At 36.5% G+C, this 27,073-nt stretch overlaps 3 protein-coding genes across 8 annotated transcripts in view; 1 reads left to right on the forward strand and 2 right to left on the reverse strand.

Moving 5' to 3' along the window:
• The first annotated feature begins 8,684 nt into the window (after window positions 1-8,684).
• Window positions 8,685-9,983, forward strand: LOC133524385 (transmembrane protein 203-like). Of its 3 annotated transcripts, none has more exons than XM_061860367.1 (3): window positions 8,685-8,867; window positions 9,047-9,215; window positions 9,395-9,653. In XM_061860367.1, exons 1-3 carry the CDS (start codon window positions 8,775-8,777, stop codon window positions 9,502-9,504), a joined length of 372 nt encoding a protein of 123 aa, XP_061716351.1. In that variant the 5' UTR covers window positions 8,685-8,774; the 3' UTR covers window positions 9,505-9,653. The 3 variants fall into 3 exon arrangements, with proteins under 3 accessions (XP_061716351.1, XP_061716349.1, XP_061716350.1); XM_061860365.1 differs by having other exon boundaries at window positions 8,695-8,924; XM_061860366.1 differs by lacking the exon at window positions 8,685-8,867 and having other exon boundaries at window positions 9,076-9,215; window positions 9,395-9,983.
• Window positions 9,984-10,200: 217 nt separating this feature from the next.
• On the reverse strand, window positions 10,201-22,764 carry LOC133524378 (myosin heavy chain, striated muscle-like). The gene is made up of 11 exons (XM_061860359.1): window positions 22,398-22,764; window positions 22,044-22,170; window positions 16,911-17,478; window positions 16,385-16,444; window positions 15,754-16,083; window positions 15,577-15,681; window positions 14,318-14,581; window positions 13,807-14,019; window positions 13,098-13,227; window positions 11,984-12,082; window positions 10,201-10,355 (listed from the first exon to the last, which is right to left on the reverse strand). The coding sequence occupies exons 1-11, from the start codon at window positions 22,492-22,494 to the stop codon at window positions 10,201-10,203; spliced, it is 2,148 nt and encodes a 715-aa protein (XP_061716343.1). The 5' UTR covers window positions 22,495-22,764.
• A 2,129-nt stretch (window positions 22,765-24,893) lies between these two features.
• The window catches only part of LOC133524356 (inositol hexakisphosphate kinase 1), a 69,328-nt gene continuing 67,148 nt past the window's right edge, over window positions 24,894-27,073 (reverse strand). For all 4 annotated transcript variants that reach the window (XM_061860332.1, XM_061860331.1, XM_061860330.1 and 1 more), the window contains 2 exons: window positions 26,560-26,746; window positions 24,894-26,301 (listed from right to left, as the gene is read on the reverse strand). In XM_061860332.1, coding sequence (XP_061716316.1) covers window positions 25,864-26,301; window positions 26,560-26,746 — 625 coding nt within the window. In that variant the 3' untranslated portion in view covers window positions 24,894-25,863. The remainder of the gene's footprint in view (window positions 26,302-26,559; window positions 26,747-27,073) is intronic.

Here is a 27,073-nt window from a genome sequence, read left to right on the forward strand (position 1 = left end):
AGATATTTGGTCCCAAGTAATTGGTGTTTTCTATGGAAAGTCACTATTTTTCTCATTACAAGTCAACTTTTTAAATAATAATTCACTTCGCGTTTTGTCATCGGGTTGCGCTATTTGCATCTCTATCCTCAACATAGAAATAGGATAGTATATGTAGAACGACTGTCAAACTTCAAAAGTGTGACCAAAAAAAAAATGCAAGCGTGTGCGTAAATTGTCTATGTGCGAACAAAAATAGTGATGTCATGTTACAACATATTAATAATCTATCGATGTTTAACTGCTTTATCGACTACTTTTTCAAATGTGTTTGTTTTTATAAATAATGTTATAGGTATGAGTATTATGAATACTATTAGACCCTGTTAGCGCCTATAGTACCTTTAATATTCTTTTACAACAGACGCATAGTAAATACCAATACTGATAGTGCGATAATTAGCACATTACGTAACTATGTCGAAAATTTAAAGGGCCATATGTATTGTAAAACGTTGTACTATACATTTGCGAATAGGTAATTCGCAACTCGTGTCGACTTAAAATCGTATCGCCACTCATTCCGATTTTTTTTATTTTTCGCACCTACCGCGAAAACCGAAATTCGCAAATTACGGGGATCTTTGTCTTTTACTCTCACTAAGACGTAATTAGAGTGACAGAGAAAAATTCCCGCAATGACGAACTTCGATTTTCGCGGTTATAGCCCAGTGTCAAACCGTGAGTTGTGACGTCATCAGAATCTTCAATGTCGTTTCGACTTGGGTCACGTGACGTGTGTTAAAAAATATTTTAAATTCAATATTTACAAAAATATGCTCATTAGAGGTCCACTAAAGGTAGTTTAACATGTTCTTATAATCCATAAGAATTTATTGGCATACTATTCTGCCCTAAAATTTGTAGATGGAAACAACCCTATTGAAGAAAAACTTATGATGAATTGTATAAATTGGCTTTTTACACTTTAGACCAATAGTGGGACCGGATTTTTGCCCTATAAGTTTCGATAATTCTAAAGAGTGAAAAGTGATGTTTATCTGGTATGGGACATATTTTTAAGCATATTTGTAATATATGAAGAAAATTTAGAACGAGCGTTAGATATAAATAAGGTATTTATGTATTTTTATTGATGAATTTTGAATATTGAATTAAAGTACAAAATTTAAGCATCGTCTTTTATAATATATATGAGGCTTTATGCTATCAAATTTTTAGAAAAAAAATCAACGTGCTACTTTGTCAAACTCAAATTAGCTTATTATTTTGTCAATATTGAATTAAAGTTTGAAAAATCCACAATATCATATCTAAATTCTTAAGTTAATAGGCAAGGCAAATATTAGAAGAATAGGATATGTGCTTTACAATTAATATGCGTTTTTTGTCCTGTAAGATCTAATATTGAATTAAAGTCCGTAGAGATAAGTCTATTACTATAAAATAATATATGTAGCCATTTTATGGAAAGTAAGAAATATCTGTGTGTAGCTTGCATTGTAATAGTAAAATCAACTTAAAAAGGCGCGAAATTCATAACCACGCCGCGCTGGTCCGTCAACATGTCGGCTCGGCGCGCGGGAGCCTATCGTAGCCGACCTAGTGAGCGATAGATACCTCGCCCCGCCCGCGCCCCCCGCTCAGCTTCGCAAGCGCTGTTTGTCTTTTCTTTTAAATCATTCATTTGTTTGTTTATCGTGCACATAAATTAGATGCGGACATTACATGAATTTAATTATAGAATAAAAGTTATTATGACTTCAAAATGAGTGAAAAATGTTTGATATGTGTACTGTACTGACTTAGTAACAGAGAAAAAACGAGGAATTGAGCAGCTAATAACCTCGAGCAAATAATCTTTCTTGGTGATGGGAAAGTTAAATATTTCTACGGGAAGGAGGAACTACGTTTCCATAAAAACTGTAGATTATACATTGAGTCGAAGGCTATACCGGCGTACAAAAGACTAATGGAGGTGGCATCAGAGGGCTTACCGCGAACCACGTTCGACGTGTTGCCTCCCTGTCATACTTACGTACGAATTTACAAGTGCGACAGAGAGGTAACACGTCGAACGTGGTTCGCGATAGGCCCTCAAATGTACAGCCAAGTGACGATGATGAAAATTACATTTTCAAAACTTTTGTCTTTTGTTACCATTGTGTTAGCCGCCTGTACTTACTTTCAACATATATTAGTAGTTTATGTTACTGCTACATAATAAAAGGCATTAAAATACACGAGTGTGGGCTTAGGAAACGAACGAAGTGAGTTTCTTAAAAAGATCACACGAGTGTTTTAATGCCTAATTATCTTATACCTTTAAACGAGCAATTCTTGTATATATATATTTCCGGGATCTCGGAAACGGCTCTAACGATTTTGCTGAAATTTGGTATATGGGGGTTTTTGGGGGTAAACAATCGATCTAGATTAGTCTTATGTTTGGGAAAACGCGTGTTTTCGAGTTTTCATGCGTTTTTCTTTCGATGTAGAATATGGTCGCTAATTTCGTGTTGCCACTGTCCGTCTGGTCCAGCGGGTTAAGACGCGGACTGCTAAACGAGTGTTACGGGTTCGAATCTCGCCTGGTGACTAACTTTTGTTTTTTTTATATGTTCAATTTTATATATAGTTTTTTAATTTTTATTGTTTTAGACAAGTTTAATTTAGTAAAAGAATGTAGTTAAGATTATCACTTATACACCACCATATTACAATAAATAGTTAGTTATAACCGAGCAAAGCTCGGTCGCCCAGGTACTGTATAGTTATTGCAGGTAGTTCGCAATCACATTTACAGTACATATGGGGCTACTTTATAGCACTAGTGCGAGAAGTAGCATATTATGTTACTGTGTCGAACATTTAAAGGGCCATATGTACTGTAAAACGTTGTACGATACATGTGCGAATAGGTAATTCGCAACTCGTGTCGATTTAAAACACTCCCTTCGGTCGTGTTTTAATTTATCGCCACTCGTTTCGAATTTCCTATTTTTCGCACTTGTATCGTAATGTACTATTTTAGCACAGGCATTATAAGAGAGGTATGGGCATTGTAAATGTCATCTGGCTCTGTGTGGTAGGGCACAGCACAGCGGATGTCATTCCAGATCTAGAGCAGAGCCCGACTGGGGAAGTACCTCCACCTTACAGAAAATCTCAGCCAAATAACACTAGACCCTACTCATAGTGTTGTGTTCCTGCCGGTGAGTAAGGTTGCCAGAGCTCAACGAGGGGTGGGAGGGTGTTAGGGTCGGCAACGCGCATGTAACTCCTCTGGAGTTGCAGGCGTACATAGGCTACGGATACTGCTTACCATCAGGCAGGCCGTATGCTTGTTTGCCACCGACGTAGTATAAAAAAAAATAAAAAAAAACACACAATTAAAATATTTCATACGACATGTGCTAATTATTTGTCTCAGTGTAAACAAAAATATATCATTATTATGATATCAATTTTCAAATTCAAAATGGCGGACATGTTTTATAACTTATTATAAGAAATTATGAGTAGTTTAAGACTTTAAAAAGCAAGAAATTGTTTCTTGCTTCTGTTTGTATATGTATCATGTAGTATTTGATGTTTTCATTATTTTTGAAAGTCCTCAGGGTGCCGATTACGAAAATGACATCCATTATGGAACCCAAGATGGCGGACATTCATTTTTCTTAAAAATCGGTATGGGTGTCATCTCCGAGGTTCTTCGAGGTTCCGATTACGAAAATGACGTCCATTTTGCAATACAAGATGGCGAACATAATTTTTTCTTAAAAATCAATATGGGTGTCATCTCCGAGGTTCCTCGGGGATCCGATTACGAAAATGACGTTCATTTTGAAATCCCAGATGGCAGAAATTATTTTTTCTTAAGTCGATATGGGTGTCATATCCGAGGTTCCTCGGGATTCCGATTACGAAAATGACGTCTATTTTGAAATCCAAGATGGCGGACATTAATTTTTCTTAAAAATCGATATGGGTGTCATCTCCGAGGTTCCTCGGGGTTCCGATTACGAAAATGACGTTCATTTTGAAATCCAAGATGGCGGACATTAATTTTTCTTAAAAATCGATATGGGTGTCATCTCCGAGGTTCCTCGGGGATCCGATTACGAAAATGACGTTCATTTTGAAATCCAAGATGGCGGAAATTATTTATTCTTAAAAGTCGATATGGGTGTCATATCCGAGGTTCCTCGGGATTCCGATTACGAAAATGACGTCTATTTTGAAATCCAAGATGGCGGACATTAATTTTTCTTAAAAATCGATATGGGTGTCATCTCCGAGGTTCCTCGGGGTTCCAATTACAAAAATGACGTCAATTTTGGCGGTTCTTGTTGGTGCAGAGTTCAAAAATAGAGACCATTTTAGAATTAAAGGTGGTTGATATCACGGCTACACACATCGACACCCATTTCAAAAAGTAGCGTCCGCCATATTTATTTTCAAAATAGATGCCATTTTTGAAATCCACACCCCTAAAAACCCAGAAAACAACACCCATGACGACTTTTTCAAAAAAGTGACGTCCGCCATCTTTATTTCCAAAATGGACGTCATTTGTAAAATTAGTACACATACATCATACAACATGAAAACTAAAAACATTTCCATCCTCTTTTGGGCAGTTGTGTAAGTCTGTGATAACCCTAGGTAGGTACGGAGACCTTGAGCGGTGTCGGCATTTACGCAAACATCAAAGGCGTCGGCCCACTGTTACTTTTTACACTGTGCTTTTAGTGTGTAAACGAAAACGTCACATGATATATCAAAAGAAAAGTTATTTTATCTTATACCTTTAAACGAGCAATTCTGGTATATATATATATATATTATATAATTATATTTCTGTGATCTCGGAAACGGCTCTAACGATTTCGCTGAAATTTGGTATATAGGGGTTTTTGGGGGTATACAATCTATCTAGATTAGTCTTATGTTTGGGAAAACGCGTGTTTTCGAGTTTTCATGCGTTTTTCTTTCGACGCAGAATATGGTCACTAATTTTGTGTTGCCGGCCACTGTCCGTCTGGTCCAGCGGGTTAAGACGCGGACTGCTAAACGAGTGTTACGGGTTCGAATCTCGCCCGGTGACTAACTTTTGTTTTTTTTTTATATGTTCAAGTTTATATATAATTTTTTAATTTTTATTGTTTTACACAAGTTTAATTTAGTAAAAAAAATGACCTATGTAATAAGAGAAATCGACAATAGATGGCGTTACTCTGTGACAAGTGCTGTAAGGTTAAAATCGATTGTAAATAATAATAATTGTCAGTTCACATTTTACTTTTTAAGTTTATGTAGATTATCACCACCATATTACAATAAATAGTTATAACCGAGCAAAGCTCGGTCGCCCAGGTACTATATTATTAACTGTACTAGGTTGCCTTTTTAACAAGTTGGTCCAGTCCATGGTTGCCTACATTTTATATAAAAATCGGTTAATCTAGGCGACCATTAACTGGACCAACTTTTTTAATACGGCAACTTTCAAATAAGCTTTCATTTGATATATCATACGATGAAATAACAAACAAAAAAACTATCCGTACGCAATCTTACAAGGCAACCTACTAGAAATGTATCACTGTGAATTTTGTCTTACATTTATTTCTTATCAGAAATAAATAACATGAGGGTGCATATACCTTATAACGTATCTCTATATAACTATCGGTTATCAATATTAGCATTAGCGGTTAACAACAACATTCCCCTTAAAACAAATAACTATCGCGAGGAAAATACCAAGTCCAAACATCTGAAAAAAATCGGGAAAGAAAAGCTGCAACTGGCTTTTAAAATGGTACAAGGAAGGGTGGTCATCTGTATGAGAATGTGTTTTTTTTGTCTCTATTTGACCCAATGGTTGACTGGTAGAGAATGCCTTTTGGCATTAAGTCCGCCATTTGTGTTTTTTTTGTTTGTGCAATAAAGTTCAAATAAATAAATAATATTCATGTAACGCGATAACGAATTCTACGTGAACGAAACCGCGGGCAATACCTATTATAGTAACAACAAAATAAAAATTTTCTATTGCTATTAATTTAAAACACGCTTTAGGAATTTTTTTGATGGACCGTAGACGCAGTCAAGGCCACCCCGCTCCCCACTACCGTTGTTCGCTGCCTCCTGCCACAGCGCGCGGCGCGCGCAAACTTGCCGCGCGTTTGAAACGTAACGTATTTATATAAGCAAGGAATGCATACATATCAGTAATGAGTGTCGCCGTGATTTTATATTTCTAAATTTTTGTTTAGTAACTGAGATCATTGTTGATGATCGATTATTATTAACTCTACAAACTTTAATTCAATATTAGCCATACTGCTTAACCTGAAATCAATATCTAGACAAGCACATTGTCTACATGTCTAACTTTTTACTAGAATACTAAGTTGATCGATAATATCGTAATTTTGCAATATCAGCAACTCTAATTCTATATTTACAAAATAACTCGTGTTTTTACGTTTACCAGAAAGCAGCTGTTCCAGATTTCTAAAAACTGAAAATTGTACATAAATTGAAGTGTTATTCGATATGCTAAAGTTTTCTGTAACTTTAATTCTATATTTACTTAGTTATTAGCAAAAATTAAAATATTTAAATATAACCGAAAGCTCAACCTTAAAATTTCTAACTTTTTACCAAAGTATTATTTAACATACTCGCAATGACATATCAAAAAAGAAAAAACTTTAATATTATCGAAACCCATTTTTGTTCAACCGCTGGTCTACTTTTTATGCTAAAATATCGTTACGAAAATTTCGCTAGGAATATCATAATTACCTGTGAAATGAGTATTTTCCTGGGTTTTTTGGCCCTGAAACACTACAACCCGACACACAACATCACCATCTTCACTAAATTACTTATATATTTTCTTTTTGATTCTCTTCGAACTCAAAAAAGCGGCCAAGTGCGAGTCGGACTCGCGCATGAAGGGTTCCGTACCATTTAAGACGTATTAAAAAAAAATCTACTTGCTAGATCTTGTTCAACATTTTACCACTTTGGACACACATTTTACCACTTTGGAACTGTCTCTCGCGCAAACTATTCAGTTTAGAAAAAAATGATGTTAGGAACCTAAATATCATTTTTGAAGACCTATCCATATATACCCCACACGTATGGGTTTGATGAAAAAAATGTTTTTTTAATTTATTGACGTATTAAAAAAAAACTATTCACTAGATCTCGTTCAAACCAATTTTCGGTGGAAGTTTGCATGGTAATGTATATCATATATTTTTTTTAGATTTTTCATTCTGTTATTTTAGAAGTTACAGGGGGGGGGACACACATTTTTTCACTTTGGAAGTGTCTCTCGCGCAAACTATGCAGTTTAGAAAAAAATGATATTAGAAACCTAAATATCATTTTTGAAGACCTATCCATAGATACCCCACACGTATGGGTTTGATGAAAAAAAATTTTTTTTTTAATTTTTATGACGTATTAAAAAAAAACTACTTACTAGATCTCGTTCGAACCAATTTTCGGTGGAAGTTTGCATGGCAATGTATATCATATATTTTTTTTAGATTTTTCATTCTGTTATTTTAGAAGTTACAGGGGGGGGGGGACACACATTTTTTCACTTTGGAAGTGTCTCTCGCGCAAACTATTCAGTTTAGAAAAAAATGATATTAGAAACCTAAATATCATTTTTGAAGACCTATCCATAGATACCCCACACGTATGGGTTTGATGAAAAAAATTTTTTTTTTTAATTTTTATGACGTATTAAAAAAAAACTACTTACTAGATCTCGTTTGAACCAATTTTCGGTGGAAGTTTGCATGGCAATGTATATCATATATTTTTTTTAGATTTTTCATTCTGTTATTTTAGAAGTTACGGGGGGGGGGGGACACACTTTTTACCACTTTGGAAGTGTCTCTCGCGCAAACTTTTCAGTTTAGAAAAAAATGATATTAGAAACCTCAATATCATTTTTAAAGACCTATCCATAGATACCCCACACGTATGAGTTTGATGAAAAAAGATTTTTTGAGTTTCAGTTCTAAGTATGGGGAACCCCCAAAATTTATTGTTTTTTTTCTATTTTTGTGTGAACATCATAATGCGGTTCATAGAATACACCTACTTACCAAGTTTGAACAGTATAGCTTTTATAGTTTCGGAAAAAAGTGGCTGTGACAGAATCGGACAGACAGACGGACATGACGAATCTATAAGGGTTCCGTTTTTTGCCATTTGGCTACGGAACCCTAAAATGGTTAAGTTTTCTCATATGTAGTCTGCCTCTTTCGCACTCATGGCTTGTTCATATACGTGATGGCTTCCCTTTCGCACACTTCATCTGTCTCATCTGTCTGTAGTGTCTGTCAAGCGAAGCGTCCGACATGTCTCTGAGGGCCTACCGCGAACCACGTTCGACGTGTTGCCTCCCTGTCACGCTTACGTACGAATTCACAAGTGCGACAAAGAGGCAACACGTCGAACGTGGTTCGCGGTAGGCCCTCTGATCCTCAATACCTATGTCAAACGAAAGTTTCACAGAGATAACGCAAGAACCACGAAATGACTTTGATTTTTATTAAGTGCCCATCCGTTTCAAACTTCCAAATCAACCTTTATCCGATCGTGCAAAGCTGAAATACGCGTGCAACCACACTTATTCTGTGGTGTGAGTTGTCAATGTCATTCCTGTCAAAATGCGTAAGTGAAAACAAGGTTAGAATTCCTGAGTTTACTATAATAGCACTTGTAATATAATGGCAGATGAAGACGTAGTGAATAAGGAAGAAACAAAGAAAAAGTTTAAACGTAATCCAAATAAGAATTATGCTATCAAGAAGAGATTGCCTGTACGTCCAATCGATGGTGACAATGTTGTGTTCATAACTAAAAAGACTAATTTTAAGGTAATTCTAGGTTTTCAAATTGATAATTCTTTATTACGTTTGGTCTGTATCAATACTCATGTATTTATGTATTTATAGTCATCTATAACTCCCTTTATAAATAATGAAAACGTGCATTTCAGGCTCAACTTGACAAGTGTTGCGATCTTCTAACTAAAGGCGAAAAGGAAATAATATTGCACGGTTTAGGAGCCGCTATTCAACGTTGCTGCAACTTAGCCCTTCAGTTGGAGATATTATTCTCAGGCACATGTCAGATTGAAGTTAACACTGGTACTGTGGATGTGGTTGGTGAGTATTCACATATATACACTCAATAGCAAAAATAGGGACCAGTAGTCACTGTTGAGCTGGTTACCTTGCCTCTTATATTTACTAGAATTTATTCTGTAATGTATGCACTACTATCACAGAACAGTAAATCATGACAATGTCTTAGGCAATAAATACAGTAACAATATTTTGTGCAGATGACTTGGAGCCACTAACTGACGACTTGGATTTTGGTGCTCAAGTGAGGCATTCCTCTTCCATTCACATCCGTGTGTTCAGAACTGCAATGCTTGGAGCCAACCAGTAGTCAACATGTTTTTCACACTCAATGAGATTGTGCAGTGGATAGGACTCACAGTGTTCGAGATATGGATAAACTTAATAACAATCACAATATTCTCAGTGTTGCTAGCCTTAAAGATTGATGGTATAGTGAACAGTGCTTGGTGGACCATATTTGCCCCGCTGTTTGTTAGTGATGCAATGAATGCATACTTTTGTTGCATAGTGTGTATAAGAATGAATATGGAAAGTTCATATAAAGCTTCATTGTACAGAGCATCTTGGAGTGCAATATTTCTGGGACTAACATTTGTATTTAAATTTCTCTTGTGTAGGAAGTTGCAAGGTGATTCTGCCATAGAGTATAGTGAAGTGTTTGCTCCTTTGTTTATATTGTTACAATTAATAGCTGTCAGAGCATGTCAACTTCATCAGTAATATAGCTACTTAAATAAAAAAATATGTATAACTTTTCTTTAAAATAAACAGTAAGTTTTATGTCAATAGTTTTTATTTTGTAGCATTATATAATCATGTAATGTTAACATTTTGACCAAAGGCATGAATATAATAGTCTAACACTGACAGTATTCAGCCTACATTAAAACTAATTTTACATGTTTTTATAGTAATCTGATGTTTAAGACAAAATTAATTAAAAGCTAAGCAATTTGAAAACTTAATAACATAGCAGTTGCCTTATTGATCTGTTAGATGTCATTTAATTAAACATATTAAATAGTCCACCTCTCTTTTTCTTATCATCACTTCCAAATGCAAAATTAAAATTATTGCCAGCTGGTGTGGCAGTGTTTTCTGTGTTAGAACTTGTTCCTGCCATATTTCCAAAAAAGGATAGTCCTGTTTTCCGCAATCCTATAATATAAACAAATATTATTTACTATACCAAGAAATAAAACTCTTACTCCTCCTCATTCTGGCCAAAATTTGTTCTGCAACTTTTAAAAATACCTTGTTTTGATTTAAAAAAATTAGTTGAATTTAATTTGTTATTTACTTTAAAGTTTATTCTAAGGCCGCCTTTACACCTGTAAGTTTTACTTACGTAAGTCACTTACGTAAGCGACTTACGATAAATTTTCAAGTGTAAACACTAGTTGTAAGTAGCTTACTGTATTTTTTTACTACTGTCGTAAATTGGGAAATTACAAGTCTAAACACGTTCGTATTTGTTTACGGAAGCGACTCACAGCTTATCGAACTAAATTGATAAGGCCGCCTTTACACCTGTAAGTTTTACTTACGTAAGTCACTTACGTAAGCGACTTACGATAAATTTTCAAGTGTAAACACTTGTTGTAAGTAGCTTACTGTATTTTTTACTACTGTCGTAAATTGGGAAATTACAAGTCTAAACACGTTCGTATTTGTTTACGGAAGCGACTCACAGCTTATAGAACTAAATTGATAAGTTGAGAACTTACAGGTCTCTCAGGTGGTGAAATTGCCCGTCGAAAATGTGTATGGTTTTTTTTTAATGATAGGTGCAACTTTTTCCAAAATATATTCGTAACTTGTAGCATTCATTCTTACTAAATTGAAAAATTGGGCTCAGTCTTCCATTCTCAACTCCTTCAGAAGATTTTCAAACGCATCTCGTGCCATTCTTTTTTCTAGCCAAGGTTTTACCCAGCATTTTCTTTCAGCATTCTTTTGCTTTCGCCTTTGATTGTATAATATTATTTACAGTACATATGGTGCTACGTTACCGCTCTAGTGCGCAAATTAGCATATTACGTTACTGTGTCAAACATTTAAAGGTCCATATGTACTGTAAAACGTTGTACGATACATGTGCGAATAGATGATTCGCAACTCGTGTAGATTTAAAACACTCCCTTCGGTCGTGTTTTAATTTATCGCCACTCGTTTCGAATTTCCTATTTTTCGCACTTGTATCGCAATGTACTAATATGCAGCAGCCGCTTGTGCGTGGCGACTATGAGTGGACATTTTTATTACTGATTTAGTAAGCATATGTAAATGGGCGTGTAATAATTTATGCAAGTTTAAACTCACAAAATTTACGTAAGCATTTTTACTGTAAGTTTATTTTAAGTGTAAATGCAACCGTAAGTAAGTTACATAAATATTACGAAAGTAACTTACAGGTGTAAAGGCGGCCTAAGACGCAATGTATTGCAAATTTTGTTATGTCTAAAGCGTAACAAGCAATGTCAATCAATGATGATATTGTACATTGCAGATAGAGATGTATATGTGTATTATGTGTAAGAGGAGCCCACATAATATGTTATTATTTGATTATTTGCTCATGTTACAGGGCCCATCCGGTATATTATAATATAAAATACAAATATCCCTGCATAAATATAAAACATTAATATTTTTCAGTAAATAAGTTACATTACATTGATTTCAACTTTCACGATTTACACATTTTAAAAATAAGAATGGAATCTTTTGGCAATTTTTTTTTGAAGATAAAAATAAATTTATTCAGTACTATAAAATAAACATACCTGAGAGGAAGTTTGGCACATCCTGGCTAACAACATTGGCTTTGTCATTAGTTGAAGGCATTGGCAAGTCAGCCTTAGGAGACAGAAGAAGACTTGAATCTGAAAAATGTTTTATGTTTTATCCTCTTGGCAACTTTGTCTTACTGGTGTCACATAATAAAACGACCTTATGGCCCAAATATTACGGTAGTGTATACATATTTTTGGCACTTTGTCCGTATCAATATTTTCAGACGTGACCGTACCTACAACCAAAACAATTTAATTACTTTGATTACGTGACACCTACTTTGATTTGTTACTCGTACTAACACTGGCAAGGAAATGATACAGGCTGAAATTCTTCAGTCATCATACAAATTGCATAAATTCGCTGATAATTAAATAATGCGTAAGAAAGTCAGTAACATGAACTGAAGTTATTTAAATCTTTGTCTTTATTTTTTTCTCATCTTTGATACACATTAGTAGGTAGACTAGGTAGAGTCCGTCTAGCTAATTTTGCACCGGCTTGAACAGAACAAGTGAAGGTGTCATTATAAACGTCATATTTTCATATAAATTTGCCATTATGAGACACTGCCACACTTTGTTATTGCAAATGCCATGCAGAATTAGCCACGAGTTAAGCCCGTCACAGACGGCGCGATTATATACATATATTATATATAGGCAGATATAGTATAGCTAAGCACCACACACACCAACCATACCAAAATATATATCGCGGTCTGTCTAGCCTAGTACCTACATTGTGAGAGAGTCGAAGTATTAATCGCAAATAAAAATATAGAAGATAGATTAAGTATATATATCGCAAGGTATTTCACAATAAAAGTATTTGCGAAACTACCTGCAATCAGGTGCAATGCAAGTCGACACTCCGTTGTCGAGTGCCAAGCGAGCAGCTGGGTCGCAAAGCATACGATCACAATCTGTTTTATTTACCACCATGTCATACAACGGAGCCAAGACGTCACAGTATCTTAAGATGCCTTGCTATAAGATATCTTTTGGTATATGATCGCTCCGTCTGTGACGGGATTTAGCTTTGTCCGATTCTACCTACTCGTACCTAATGACTGTTTATGCTTTTTTGAAACAGGAATATTACATTGAGGGTAGTCTGCATCGCCATCTTCGAAGCCGGTTGTACTGATCGAAACGTCCAGAGAGTCAGGGAGGCCTGTGCCATGATTAAATAGAAGTCCAGTTACAGGCCTTGCGATATGCTCTCGATTTTCCTGCAATTTCATTATCATAATAATGTCTGTATACCCCCTTATTCATAAACGTCTACTAAAGTTACGAAGCCGCTAATAATCGTTTGTCCCTTTCCATCATACCAATACGTCGGAAAGGGACAAACGATTATTAGCGGCTTCGTAACTTTAGTAGACGTTTATGAATAAGGGGATAGTGTTTAATCAAACGATCTTCTTAAATTTACGATACACTTAGTGTAATTTAATTTTTATCTATTTGTAAATTCTGTATCGTACTTCAATGAGACAAGATTTTAATACAAATGGCGTCTTAGTTAACAGCAGACGAGCTCATAATAAAGATGTTTAACTTGCATCCTCTCTAAATTTCTCAGTTACTTTAGCAAGGGCTCAATTTATTAATATTTCATTCGTTTTTAGTTTCAGGTTTTATCAAGGGTAATAGCCATAGATTTATGTTACCTTTGCACTGAAGCCGCTTCGTGTTTTGCGCTGCTGCGCCATTTGAATTTGACATAATATTTCAAAGAGAGATACAAACAGTGCAACCAGGAAACAAGCGACGAAGTGAATTACGGGGTTAGGAAAACAATATACCTTCACACTAGAGATAACATTTTCACCAACTTCCATTTCTACAGCATTTCCCTCAACTTCATCTTCTGTTGCGTCGACCGGTTCCGGCTCATCGCAGTCCATTGCATCTACTTCGTTGGTAGGTTCCACTGTGCCCGACTGTATTCCCGAAATAGAAGGAATATCTTCACAACTCAGTTTGAAATAACTGGATTTCACAACCTCCTCGTATTTCTGTAAAATATACCGGTGAATACCTATAACTAAAGTATCTCGTGGAGAACTATCAGATTTCTCATATCCCATAGTACCTATAGGTGGCGGGTAACTTTAAAGGACATTCAACTTAAAATTAAAAGACGATTAGAAAAACTAGCTCTATTTAGTTTCAACTACCTGTGCGTTTGGCAGATTAAATGTTTGGTGTTTGGTAATGTTTGGTTTGATAACGCAAAAACCAGTTATATAAAAAGCAGACCTCGGGATGCTTCAGGATACGACCGTGAAATGGCTAAGATGAGAAGGGGGTTACCTGAGGCGTGATTGTATTTTTGCCGTAAACAAAGGTTGGGGACAAATCCAAGTTGTGTTTCTTCAAAATCATGTCTTTCATTTTGATGAAGCTTTCTTCGCTGCCCGCGCTTTCGTTCATCGGACTGCTATTTATTGTTCCATTTGCCTCGTTTTCAATGTCGGCTTCTTCTTTTTGACTCTGACCACACATCTTGGGTTCCAATGATATTTTTTGCTCAGATGGTAATTCAAAGGTTACTGTTTTCTTCTTTTCCTGAGAACTCTGAAATACAGTGCGCTCTGAGATCAGTGCGCTCTGCGGGGCACGTACTTAAAATAGGTGGTTACTCTGGGAGTCTAGGGGAAGTTGGTGCCATATGTATTTCCCTTTTCATTTGACTAGGTATTGCAGGAGAGGCCGGAAAATCGCTTAAAGATGGACGAGTGAATTTGAGTAATAATACGAGTCCATCTTTAGCGCTTCCGGCCAAAGCATTACATAGTGCTTTTCGCGACTACTGCGAGGAAATAAGAAAACATTTGCATAATTATAATATTTATATTGGCGTGAGGACAAATGTTGAAAGAAAGCGATGTATTTTTGCCTGAAACATTTATATTTTCTTCACTAGAAGAACTCATTTTTACAGCGTAGATACATGTTTCTTGTTTATTTTTTTGTTAAACACAATTTACACTATCCAATTCAATAAGTATTTTGCGATCCCGCCTTTTTTACTTTTTTTATCACTTTTAAGAGGTGTTTTTCTGTTGTTTGCTTCATAACAAATCTAAACTTAGAAGCGTTTTTGCTAAAAAGAAACAAAGAGCTACAAAAAAAAAACGCCTTAAGCGTGAACCATAGACCTGTAGGATATTTCAGTGGCGTGAACTGAATGGTTTTGACGTTTCTTTTTTTTAACAAGTAATTGGTCCTATAAATAACCTAATTTTATTTTTTAAGGAAAAAGTTGCGCCAAAAAATACGTTTTATCATCACCAATTACAGATGATGAACAATGATTACGAATAAAATAACAGATGATAATAATAATGAAGCATTGCAGTAGTGGTAACCACCACTGGTGCTACAGCTATTGCCTTCTTTCCATTCCAGCTTAGTTTTAGACCATCTATTGCCACATTTCCGAACAGTGGCGTGAAAATATTTTTTTAACTAACTATTAGCCTCTGCTCGCGAGTTCGTCTGCGGACCTCCAAACTTTCACATTTATAATGTTAACCTTAATTTTGTAAGTTATTTATGAATAGCTTTACCTTTAATTGGTCTAAAAACCCGGTTGGTGGCAGTATAATGTGTTCAACGTTTGAAGAAGTTAAATCGAGTTCTTCTATTTCAGCTTCTTGGGGTTGAATTTGGACCTAAAAATAACAAATGTTTAGGTACCAAATAAATTATGTTAAAACTTTAACTGTTCATGATACTTTGCAAACCTGTTGGTTCGGAGATTCAGTGAGTGTATCTTTTTTCTTATTTGGATGAGCGGTTATTTCCGAAATCCCTTGCAAATTATTTACATTAACCTTTGATATGATATTATAAGTATCACTTTTGTCAAGCCTGATATCTTCTAATATGTTTATCAGTTTACGTTTCGAGTAATTGTGATTGTTACTTCCACCGATCGAATCGGCGGTTTCCGTATTTTGGAAATATAAAGAAACACGTGATGCTTTTTCAGGAGTTTGCGATCCAATTTCTAAAATTTGTCCTGTTGTAACTTTTTTTACTGGACTTGGTGTAATTAAATCGCTCTTTTTAATCTGAAAAATAGTGCAGGTTTAATATTTAAATAATGTTAATTTACAGACCGTCAACAGGGGTGAATACCTGATAATGTCTTAATAACTACCCACACAAATTGTATAATGAAATATCTCCTCAATCTAATCATTTTCAACACAATTGATGAGGATAAGATGTAAACGTCATTCCTAGTTAATGTCCCTCACAGACCAACCCCGTGATGTCCCTATTCACCCCGCCATCCGTATTCACTCTCGTTGACGGTGTAATTTGTGCTTATTATGCCAATAAATGAGATACGGAATAATTCTAAGTGACCTGGTCTAATTTCACACTCATTACATCCAAGTCGATATTCGTAAGCTGCAGCTTCGGCATCTGAAATGCATGCAAATGTCAATCAATATAAAAATCTGCAATACTCATCTAGGATTTTAGTGTATTATATTATTTAATCTTTTCAATCTCAATATGTACCTAATAGTTGCGTACTTCAGAAATAACATTTTACATAAATACGCACATACTATGATTTGATGAGACAATTTAATGACATTGGGCGAAAATTGTCCTGTCTGGACTGGCCTGTACATTAAGCTGCTGAGGGCCTACCGCCAGTACCGCCAACACTTCGAAATTGCGAGCATCTTTCTCTGTCACTCTAATTACACCTTAATTGAAGTAAAAGAGAAATAAGGCTGGTCCAGACGGGATGATCAATTTAAACAACCCGATTAGAAAAGGAATTGTCGTCAATATATTTTTGGCTAGGCACCTAGGAACGCAAAATTGTATTGAGAATGTCAGTCCTAATTATTTACTTGTCTGATCTTAGTCAACATACCAAGGTCACACTGCTGGCTATATTCTTGTTCAAATTTAGCCAGCCATCATCAATTTTAATTTCGCTCAATTTCTGAGATTGTGTTCGAAGATTAGCCTCTGCATTTTCCGCTTTACCTTTGTTTTGGATATTTTGAGTATCTTGGCTCTTCATGAGCTGTTCTATTTCAGCATTCAGTTCTTTAATTTCTTTTGATAGAGCCAAGATGTCCTGTTCAACTTTCGGTTTTTCGTATACAAAATATTCTGCTAATTCTATTATTCGCTTCTTGGTTAATTCCGATATCATATTTTCTTTATTTTTAATTTCATCAAGAAGACCTCTAGTTTCTTTTTCAAGTACATTAATATTTTCCTGTAAAGCTTCCTTCTTTTTAGTAGCTTGCATCCAGTTTTGCACAAAGCTAATACTTTCGTATCTGCGTTTGCATTGCTCCCACAGTTCGTCGTATTTTTTTTCTCCAATTTGTATACGCTCCGCCGTTTCCTGCGTCCTTTCCTTGGCCAACTGCCATTCTTTTTTAAGTTCTACATTTGCCGATTTTATACTTTCATAAGCCAGCAACAAGCTGGAATCAAATGATAGGGACCATTAGCTTAGAACTCGTTGCACCAACCAACAATCGACTAAAGTGTCCTGATTAACGTAGAATCCGTCTAAACTAAACTGCACAAACGCATATGCAGTGATAGTGTGTAACAAATGGGCGGAATCTGAGGTTTTTTTTATGGTGGCACTGCCATACTTGCATTGTCGCGTGCCAAGTCTGTGATGAGTTAGCTTGGTCTGACTCTAACTTGGAATGGTGGCGTAACGTGGCCTGTGATGTTCACAGATTCACACAGTCGCCTATTGTTTAATATTTTAGTTGTGATACTGATACCAACCTTTTGACTAGTGGATTGTCAGCATCCACCACCGTCTTTTGCGCCATTTCTTTTATCTATATATATGAAGGTGCGACCAGACCGCAGCTTAAAAAACGGTCACGATACGGAATCGCAGTGACGCGTCGTATGCGTACCGTTTTTGACGCATGCTCCCCACACCGCTGCTTAAAAAACGGTGACGGTACGGAATCGCAGTGACGTGCTTCACGCGAATCTTTTTTGTTCGCAAATCTTTGCGTAAAAAACGCTGCATTTACAAAACAGTTGCGTCTTTTACGTCACCGGTGTGGTGTCTGCCATAAGATCTCCGTGTAATATTTTTTGCGATTTTTACGCAGATCAATTTACGGTGCGTCAGCGTATTTTAAGCAGCGGTGTGGGGAGCATGCGTCAAAAACGGTACGCATACGACGCGTCACTGCGATTCCGTATCGTGACCGTTTTTTAAGCTGCGGTCTGGTCGCACCTTAAACGTTAAAATCCTGACTGACTGACTCACTTAAATCAACGCCCAGTCCAAACCGTTGGACCTAGAGAGCTGAATTTTTAACAATAGGTAGCGTTTATAACGTTAGTATCCACTAAGAAGGGGTTTTTCAAAATTAATCCCCTAAGGGGATGAAATGAGGGTTCAAAATTTGTATGGGGTTCAAGTTTTATTTTAAGCTAGGAATTCGAAACTTCGTAAAACGATACATTATTAACATACAAGAAAACGGATTCAGCGTTTTTGCAAATTCATCCCCTAAGGTGATACACAAGGGGTTGAAAGTTTGTATTTAGATCAAAAAAATTTTTTGAGTGCGGAGACTTGAAACTCTGTACATCAGCATATTATCAAAACACAAAAAAAGTGATTTTCATATTATAAAAACACAAGAAAAGTAATTTCAGCGTTTTTAAAAATTGAACCCCTAACTGGCTTAAAAAGGAGTTGAAAGTTGGAATACATTACAAATTCTTTGAAACTTCTTACCTATAAAGGCATAGTATAAGATAACAAAATAACATTAACTGAACATTATTAAAAATATAACCCCTAAGGGGGTTAAAAGGGGATGAAAATTCGTCTTGGGGTTCGAATTTTATGGTAAGTTAGGAACTTGAAATTTCGTAAAAAGGTATTTTATTAAAAGAGAAGAAAAATAATTTCAGCGTTTTTGAAAATTCATCTCGTAAGGTGGTCCAAAAGAGGTTGAAAGTTTGTATGGATATCAAAGTGTTTTTCGAGTGCGGAACTTGAAACTTTGTATATTTGTATATTGTTATAATAAAAGTAATACAAGAAAAGTAATTTCAGCGTTTTGAAAAATTCATCCCATAACTGGATTAAAAAGGGATTGAAAGTTTGAATCCATTACAAATGCTTTGAAAGTTCTAAGATAGTCATAATAATAGACTACAAAAAAAATGATTTCAACATTTATGGGAATTCAACCCCTAAGGGAGGTAAAAAGGAGATGAAAGTTTGAATGGGGTTCAAGTTTTATTTTAAGCTAGGGATTTAAAACTTCGTTAAAAAGATAATTTATTAAAATACAAGAAAACGCAACGCAACGCGCATGTAACTCCTCTGGAGTTGCAGGCGTACATAGGCTACGGAGACTGCTTACCATCAGGCGAGCCGTATGCTTGTATGCCACCGACGTAGTATAAACTAATTTAATTGTTTTTGAAAATTTACCCCCTAAGGTGGTGAAAAAAGGGTTAAAAATTAATATTGAAATAAGAAAATTCAAATGCGGAACTTCAAACTTTGTATATGCGCATATTTCAGCGTTTATAAAAATTCATCACCTGATGGAGTACGAGTTGATTTTTTTAAGTAACGCAAAGGTGAGTCAGAATGGCGGGTGTACCTAAATAAAAATAAATGAAAAGCATACCATATTAAGTACCTAATTAGTACCTATTTAGTACCTCCGTTAAAAAAAAATAGTACCTCACGGTACATAAAGTTATCATCAAAAAACAGTACACCCGCCATCCTGACAGTCAGAATGGCGGGTGTAGTTTATTACGCTATGTTCCCGTGGTTATTGATAAATTCTATAGAAGCCAATTTTTTTTACCTTTTTTGTACCTCCATATTCAATTATACTATGAGTCATTTTATTTGTGGTTTCAAAGTTTTACTAATTTTATACTTTGCTTGCTATTACAATTTTAGCAGGCGTTATAATTTTTCAAGTTATCGATTTCATTTTTAAGAAAAAAACGCTAAGGTACAATTATTTTTATAACGCCAAGAATTAGTAGTACCTTTAATGTTTAATCTGTTAAGTTCAAATAACTCGGAAAATCATGTCTTAAAAAAGGCTAGGCGCCAAACCTTAACAAGTTTTCAAAATGTATCCCCTTAATTACTTAAGAATGCGTTGAAAGTTTGAATCAATGCAAAGCCGCTACTGAGATTATAAAATTAGTATTGTAATAAATATTTTGCACATACTAAAGATGTAAAATGTTCAAGATAAGATTCCCACGAACGAAGTCGTGGGCAACAGCTAGTCTAGCTAGCTAGGCTGTCCGCCTGACTCATCAACGCAGAGCCAAAACTACAAATGCTAGAAAGTTGAAATTTACACACTAGGTTGTATTTATAAAGTGTATAAGAGCTAATAAGTAAAACTGTGAAATACATAATATTAATACTAGAAATAAGCATAAGCTCACAGTGCCCTTCACTAGGCTCCATAAAATTAAAAAATTATTCATGGGTAATTGTGTAAGATTTTACAATAAACTTCCTAATATTATAACTGAATTGTCTGTAAGTAAATTTAAAAATTATGTAAAACGTAAGCTTATCTCTAAAGCCTATTATAGCACACAAGACTACATGAATGTTGAAACACCGTGGGGTTAAGTGTGATTGTAAAGAATGAATTATTTATTGTTAAGTATGTTAATAATGATGAAATTGATAATTCAATGTATATATATACATACCCTATTTTTGACATTTAGATTTTATTCTAGAAAGTTTCTAGACTAGTATTTTTATACAATTTTGATGTTTGATGATCCTTTTGTGAAATACTTATTATTAAGTTTACCATATCTATAATAAATTCAATGTTTTTTTTCAGAACAATAATAACTGCATCAATAAATTGCTCTGATATTTGTAAAATTTGACGATTTAAAAGTGCTTGTTGCTAGACCTATTTGAATAAAGAATATTTTGACTTTGACTTTAAGCTATTTTGAGAAATTCCACCCCTAAGATGGTTAAAAAGGGGATGAAAGTTTGTATGGGGTTCAAAATTTAGTTTAATCTAGGAACTTGAACTTTCGTAAGCAGATAATTGATTAAAAAAGAAGAAACTAATTTCAGCGTTATTGAAAATTCATCCTTCAAGGTGGTGAAGAAGGGGTTGAAAGTTTGTATTAATCCCCTAAATTGGTGAAAAAAGGGTTTAAAGTTGCATTCGATCGGAATAGTGGACTTGAAAATCTTTTTAAGGAATTGAGAGGGATTATATCGAGAACTTTTTCTTTTCACTTAGGGGCTTGAAACTTCGTAGGTTGTGTCAGACAAATCTCATGCGTAGTATAATTATTGGCAAGTGATTAACCGTCCCTACTGCTAACTTTTGTATGCATAACGTCTATGCTCATGTATATAATCACCAACATACAAATCCACTCGTACGAAGTCACGGGCAACAGCTAGTATAGGTATAATAACTTAGTCGCTTACACTTTTATAGTACCTAGTTGTAAGCAGTATACAAATAAATAGCCGCGGCTGTAACTACTTTCACGTCGATCGCAAATGTTTTACGAGACAGCAATGAGCTAAGCACCATTTGTGTGAACACCTACGTGATGATGGCCTACTAATGCAGTTGCGCATTACTAAGCATTTCCCATCACAACCTTTAGTGTGGGTCAAATCTTGGAAGCTAAATTTGACCCACTTCCCGATTTTCGATTGAACTGATATTATGCATACATGAAATCAATGTAAATCGGATGACAATGCAATATTATGATGATGGAATCAGAGGTGGCCATGGGAACTCTGTGATAAAACAACGCAAACTGTATTTGGGTTTTTTAGACAATTCTAACACAGTACGAATAGGTTACTTAACTGACCTAATGCCGCTCGCCACAGAAACTATGGAAAAGAGGTGGCCGATATTGATGGGGTTGGCCGATGTTACGTAAGGTTATCCTAACAAAGTACGTACTTTAATTCGCTACTAATTTTCAACCATAATCATGAACCTACCTTTTTATTTCTTGTTCGGCATTTTTTATTTCGGCTTCAAGTTTCAAGTTGTCGTTACTAATAAATTTCGATATTTCTTTCTGGCGGGTAAATTGCTTTGTAAGTCTATTCACTAGAAATGCTTGAGCTGAAATAAAAAAATGTCACCGCTGTTTATTAAAAATAAGTAGAAATTTATAAATATTTTTTGGCACTATCTATGAGTAAAAAGAATAGAAATGACAAAAGTGCAAACAATTTATTTCAGTCTTTCCTATACTTTTTGATCAATTGCCTGTAAGTCGTGTAACTCATCTATGTACGTGTATATTTTTATTACTACATCATTGTATCTTTTCAAATAAAAATACTTACCCTTCATACATTGATTCGAGAGAAGAATCTTAATTTGAGATTCTCCGACTACAGCTGAAATACTTTCAATGGCTCTTACATCATTTGGTTCTTCCATATTTACTTACTTGATTATTTTGCAATCAAACGAAAATTATAAAGAAGCAAGTAGATACGCATTCAGCTCGACTGAAACAATAAGTGAAGTGAAATCGGCGGGAAATATTCTTTTTAATTTATAATTCTATTAGTCTATGGCTGATTCTTAGGGGGCGTACACACTGGTTCAGCACATCTCTGGCTTCGTCGATAATCGCGTAGTTAAGTTGTGGCTTTAGCCAGGCCCAAACTTAAAGCTGTAACAGACGGCGACCTTGGTCCGGTCCGGGGCCTGTTCAGTTCTGGAAGGTTACGAGAGCGAGAAAGAAATATGCTGACCGGACAACGACCGGTAAAATCAAGGAGAAATATTAATATACTTCAAGTTTCTTATGAGAAAGCAACGCACGCTTACTTTTTTTTTAGTTTCCCGCTGTTTTCTATTGACGGAAAGGGCTTGCCTGACTATAGTAAAGCTATTTAATTTTATCCTCGTACATACGATCCAAGCCTATTGGCACTGAAGTGCATGGTGGGCTGATGGTGGGGGTAAGTAAAGCGATCGCAGCGCATTGAGTAAAATTTGGCACTAACAAAGGTTAGCGTTAGTTAGCGTCTTAAACGTTTCGTACAAGTTATATGGCTCGAAAAGGAACTTTAATTTACGATTACTCCCGAGATATTCATTAAGGTGTAAGGGCCTATTGTAATCTGTGTGAAATTCTTAATATAACTAACGTATTTAATTTTAAAATTAATACTGTATCCGTGTAAATAGCTTTGCAAATATCACATATTATGTGATTTTTTTGCAGAAGATAAGAATGGTTATAGTAAATTACTCTTAAAGATAGACATACACCTTCAGGGACTTTTTTGTAGATCAATGAAAGAAAGATAATTCCTCCGTACATTATGTTGTTATATCTCAAACGGATTGAACAGCGTTTTCGGTTAATGCTCTTAGCCAGCGTGTTTTTTTGTCAGACTTCATTAGCAAACATCGTCATATTTCAACTAACCTAAACCTAAACCTTGCTTAAGAATCACTCTATTGATAGGTGAAAATCGTATGAAAATCCGTTTAATAGTTTTTGAGTTTGGGTTTCCTATATACTTACTTTACTCTTTAGTGTGTGTTGTTTTATAAGATGTAGCGATTTGTCGTTTTCCACTAGATTTGCAGCATGACTGTCACGCCACCTAGCGTCGCTGCGGACAGTCGTGCACATAGCGATATTTTATGCGCATTTGCATTTTCCTTTAAATTTTCATTAAATTTCTACAATTATTCAGAACTCTAGTTTAATTTGTACGGTACTTAGGATGATAAATAGTAGTTCATTTTCTTTGCCACATGGCAAAAAACGGGGAATGACAATGTGCGGATTAGCATCAATAGAGACAGTGGCGGTGCAAGACCAAAATTTTATGTGGGCAAGGTACATTTAGCTAGGCCCTCTGGCGGCGCAAGAAATATTTAACGAACATTTTTACGTTGTGTCCGAGATATGAGTCGTGAGGCCCCTCAGACCGCGAGGCCGTAGGCGGTGGCCCACGTTGCCTACGCCTAAGGGCCTCCGCTAGCTGGCGCGGGTGCACGGAGCGGACGAGCGGGTTAACGAAAAATAGTATGAGCGACGCTAACTGAAGCGGACGCGAGCGGCGGATTTCACCTACAAATAGCGCACGCGGCGGGCGTCCGCGTTAGCTAGCGTGCAGGGATCGGAAACCGGTATTTTTTGTATGGGAACGAAAACGGTATTATTCCGTTCTTTGTTAATTACTACATTTCTAATTAAGCAATCTAATAATACGAAGTCGTTATCTGAAAACACAACTGAGTCCTACATTTAGAGTATAAAATAAACAGAAATATATTGTTATTTCGATGTTTTTGCAAAAAACCGGTTCTGATCCCTGTAGCCCTTCGGCCGCCTCTGAATAGAGATTTACGTTCGAACATAAGTCGGTTGAATTATAAATGCTCTACATTTTAGGATCGGTAACGATTTTGTAATAATAGGATGATTAGGACTAAAGATCGTATTGTACATTATCTCCATATAATTTTGTTCCATATCTTAACAGTTCTGTAGAACAAATGATTACTTGAAATTCTAAGTCAAGCTATGTTGGCAGCGATTTTGATAGCCTAGACTGTGCAAGTGTTATTTAAACGTCATAATTTCATAGAAGTTTGACGTTTAAAATAACACTTGCTTGGGGCTATCAAAATCGCTGCTAAATTAGCTTCTACGCTCTATGGAATAGTTAGGAAATTATATTATTTTGTGGCATGACATCAGTGTTCTATGGAACAAAATGGAAATCACTCCACGTTCTGCATGAGCTTTATCGTCCTTATGTCCTTTCTAATTCTAACATCAGCAGGGCAATTAAAGAATAAAACCAGCATTAAAATACCTAAAATTTATTTAACAAAATAGTGTCATACGGTTATTAAAAATAACAGACATAAATGATAATTTGCAATACAACCTAGCATCCTAATTAAACCAGGTACTTTTCATAAATTTATCCCACTAAAAAATTTAAAGGGCAATGACGAATGCAGCACAAAGGAATGTTGGCTAACTAACGCTAGTGGTACGCCTTTGTGCGTAGCTGCTTACACTGACACTCACTCCTATTTACACATTACACTCACATACAACTTATGTCGTTCATTTACAGTGTAAATAGCTAACCATTGGCACAGCATCACCGTTTAGGATAATATTCACAAATTCTCCAATCCGAATCTTACACTCATTCTCACTATTTATAAAACATTCATAATACTGTTGCAAAAAAATATATAATCAGTTTCAAGTATTCGTTACGGACGATCGACACATTCAATGAAATTCTATGAGAACACTAAACACTTATGTACGTTATAATTATAGCGGTCTGTCGTCAATTCAATACTATAATGTTTATCGTAAGTTTTTTTATCTCACTAGATTTAGGATCAAATATTTCCGGTTCACCTGCTACTCCGGCTTTGGTTTCAGCGACTGGGTTATTTATTTAAAACATTTAGTACAACTACATTTTAGGTGCTCGTTACAATACCATTTTTGGAACTAAATGCACAACAACAAGAGGGTAGAACACGGTAATCCGGCGATCACACTAGGAACGGGAACGTCTACCAAATACGGTCGCCTCGGGCGAACCGCAATGGACAGATCAATTTAATGGGAAAAAATCAAAGCACAACATTCTGGAATAACTTAAAACGTAATACTTAAAAATACAAACGTATCGAGTTTACCTACTGGGTCCCACTTTAAAATTATAGTACTCCTTTAGATTAAATAAACGTGTCCGGGCCGGCAACATTCACTGAGCGCGCCGCGCCGGGGCGGCCGGCCGGTCATTAACTGTCCGGCTGCAGGATCTCCGTCAGCAGCCGCGTGAGCGAGTCGATGCCGGTCAGGAAGCCGCCGTCCGGGCCGTGGTGCGGCGTGGCCGTGGCCAGCGGCGACGACGCGGCGGCGCCCGCGTAGGCCGTGTGCGCGAAGTCGATCATGCGGATGTCGACGCGCTCGTCGGGCGCGGGGGCGCAGGCGGGCGCGGGCGCGCGGGCGGGCGCGGGCGCGCAGGCGGGCGCGGGCGCGGGCGCCGTGCGCGCGCGCTTGCCCAGCTCCGGCTCCGGCGCCGGCTCGGGGTCGCCGCGCCACGACTCGCTGGAGGCGGACGAGTACGCCATCCAGCTGTCCGTGGAGTCGGGGCTGGGCGGCTGCCGGCGCGGCGAGTGCCCCGCCCCCGCCCCCGCGCCGCCCACCTCGCCCTCCTCGTACCCGCCCATCGTTTCCTGAAATTAAAGGACGATACTTTAGATTCTCCAAAATAAATTTTTAGTATAATAACATTATGTTGCAGGACATGTTCCCGACTCAAATGACGAGCACCGATAAGATTTACTTCTCTTTATTATCAATACAATTTATATCTAAGATAACGTTGGTTCTGAACAAGGTAGCGTGGACATATCACAGTGTAAGGGTGGCAGCTGCTCGAATGAGCTGCTGGACGTTTAGGGAGCCGGAATAAGAAAACGTCTGTGACTAACCTCCGAGTGCGGCTGGAAGGGCTCGCGCTCCCTGTCCGGGATGCCGGCGTGCAGCGTGGACATGTCGAAGTGTGAGGGTGGCAGCTGCTCGGCCGAGCTGCTGGATGCGTCCGCGTCCGCGTCGTACAGCGCCGCGCAAGAGGTATCAACTTCTTCCGTGTCACCTTCGTATACTATCAGCAGGGAGCTGGAATAAAACGACATCTGATTTATTTGAGGTTTCGTTTGAAAATCTGGTGTAAAGATATCCCAAATATTGGAGATTCCTCTTCCATTTTTAAAATACAGATCATAATTTTTCGACTTGGAATTATTTTCTGAGTAACCAACTGACTTTGCGAGTGGTTTTCGCGCTACAATAATTAAACGTCTAAATATATTCGTTTAATATAGAATACACGAAAAGCGAATTAAATTACTGTCAATGTGTGTTCACCTTCAATGGAGTAGAAATCACTGACTTCGTTGACAACGGCGCAGCGGTGAACGTGTGAGGTGTGTTCTTTTATGAAAC

This window comes from Cydia pomonella, chromosome 13 (genome assembly GCF_033807575.1).
Source record: "Cydia pomonella isolate Wapato2018A chromosome 13, ilCydPomo1, whole genome shotgun sequence".
Taxonomy (NCBI): domain Eukaryota; kingdom Metazoa; phylum Arthropoda; class Insecta; order Lepidoptera; family Tortricidae; genus Cydia; species Cydia pomonella.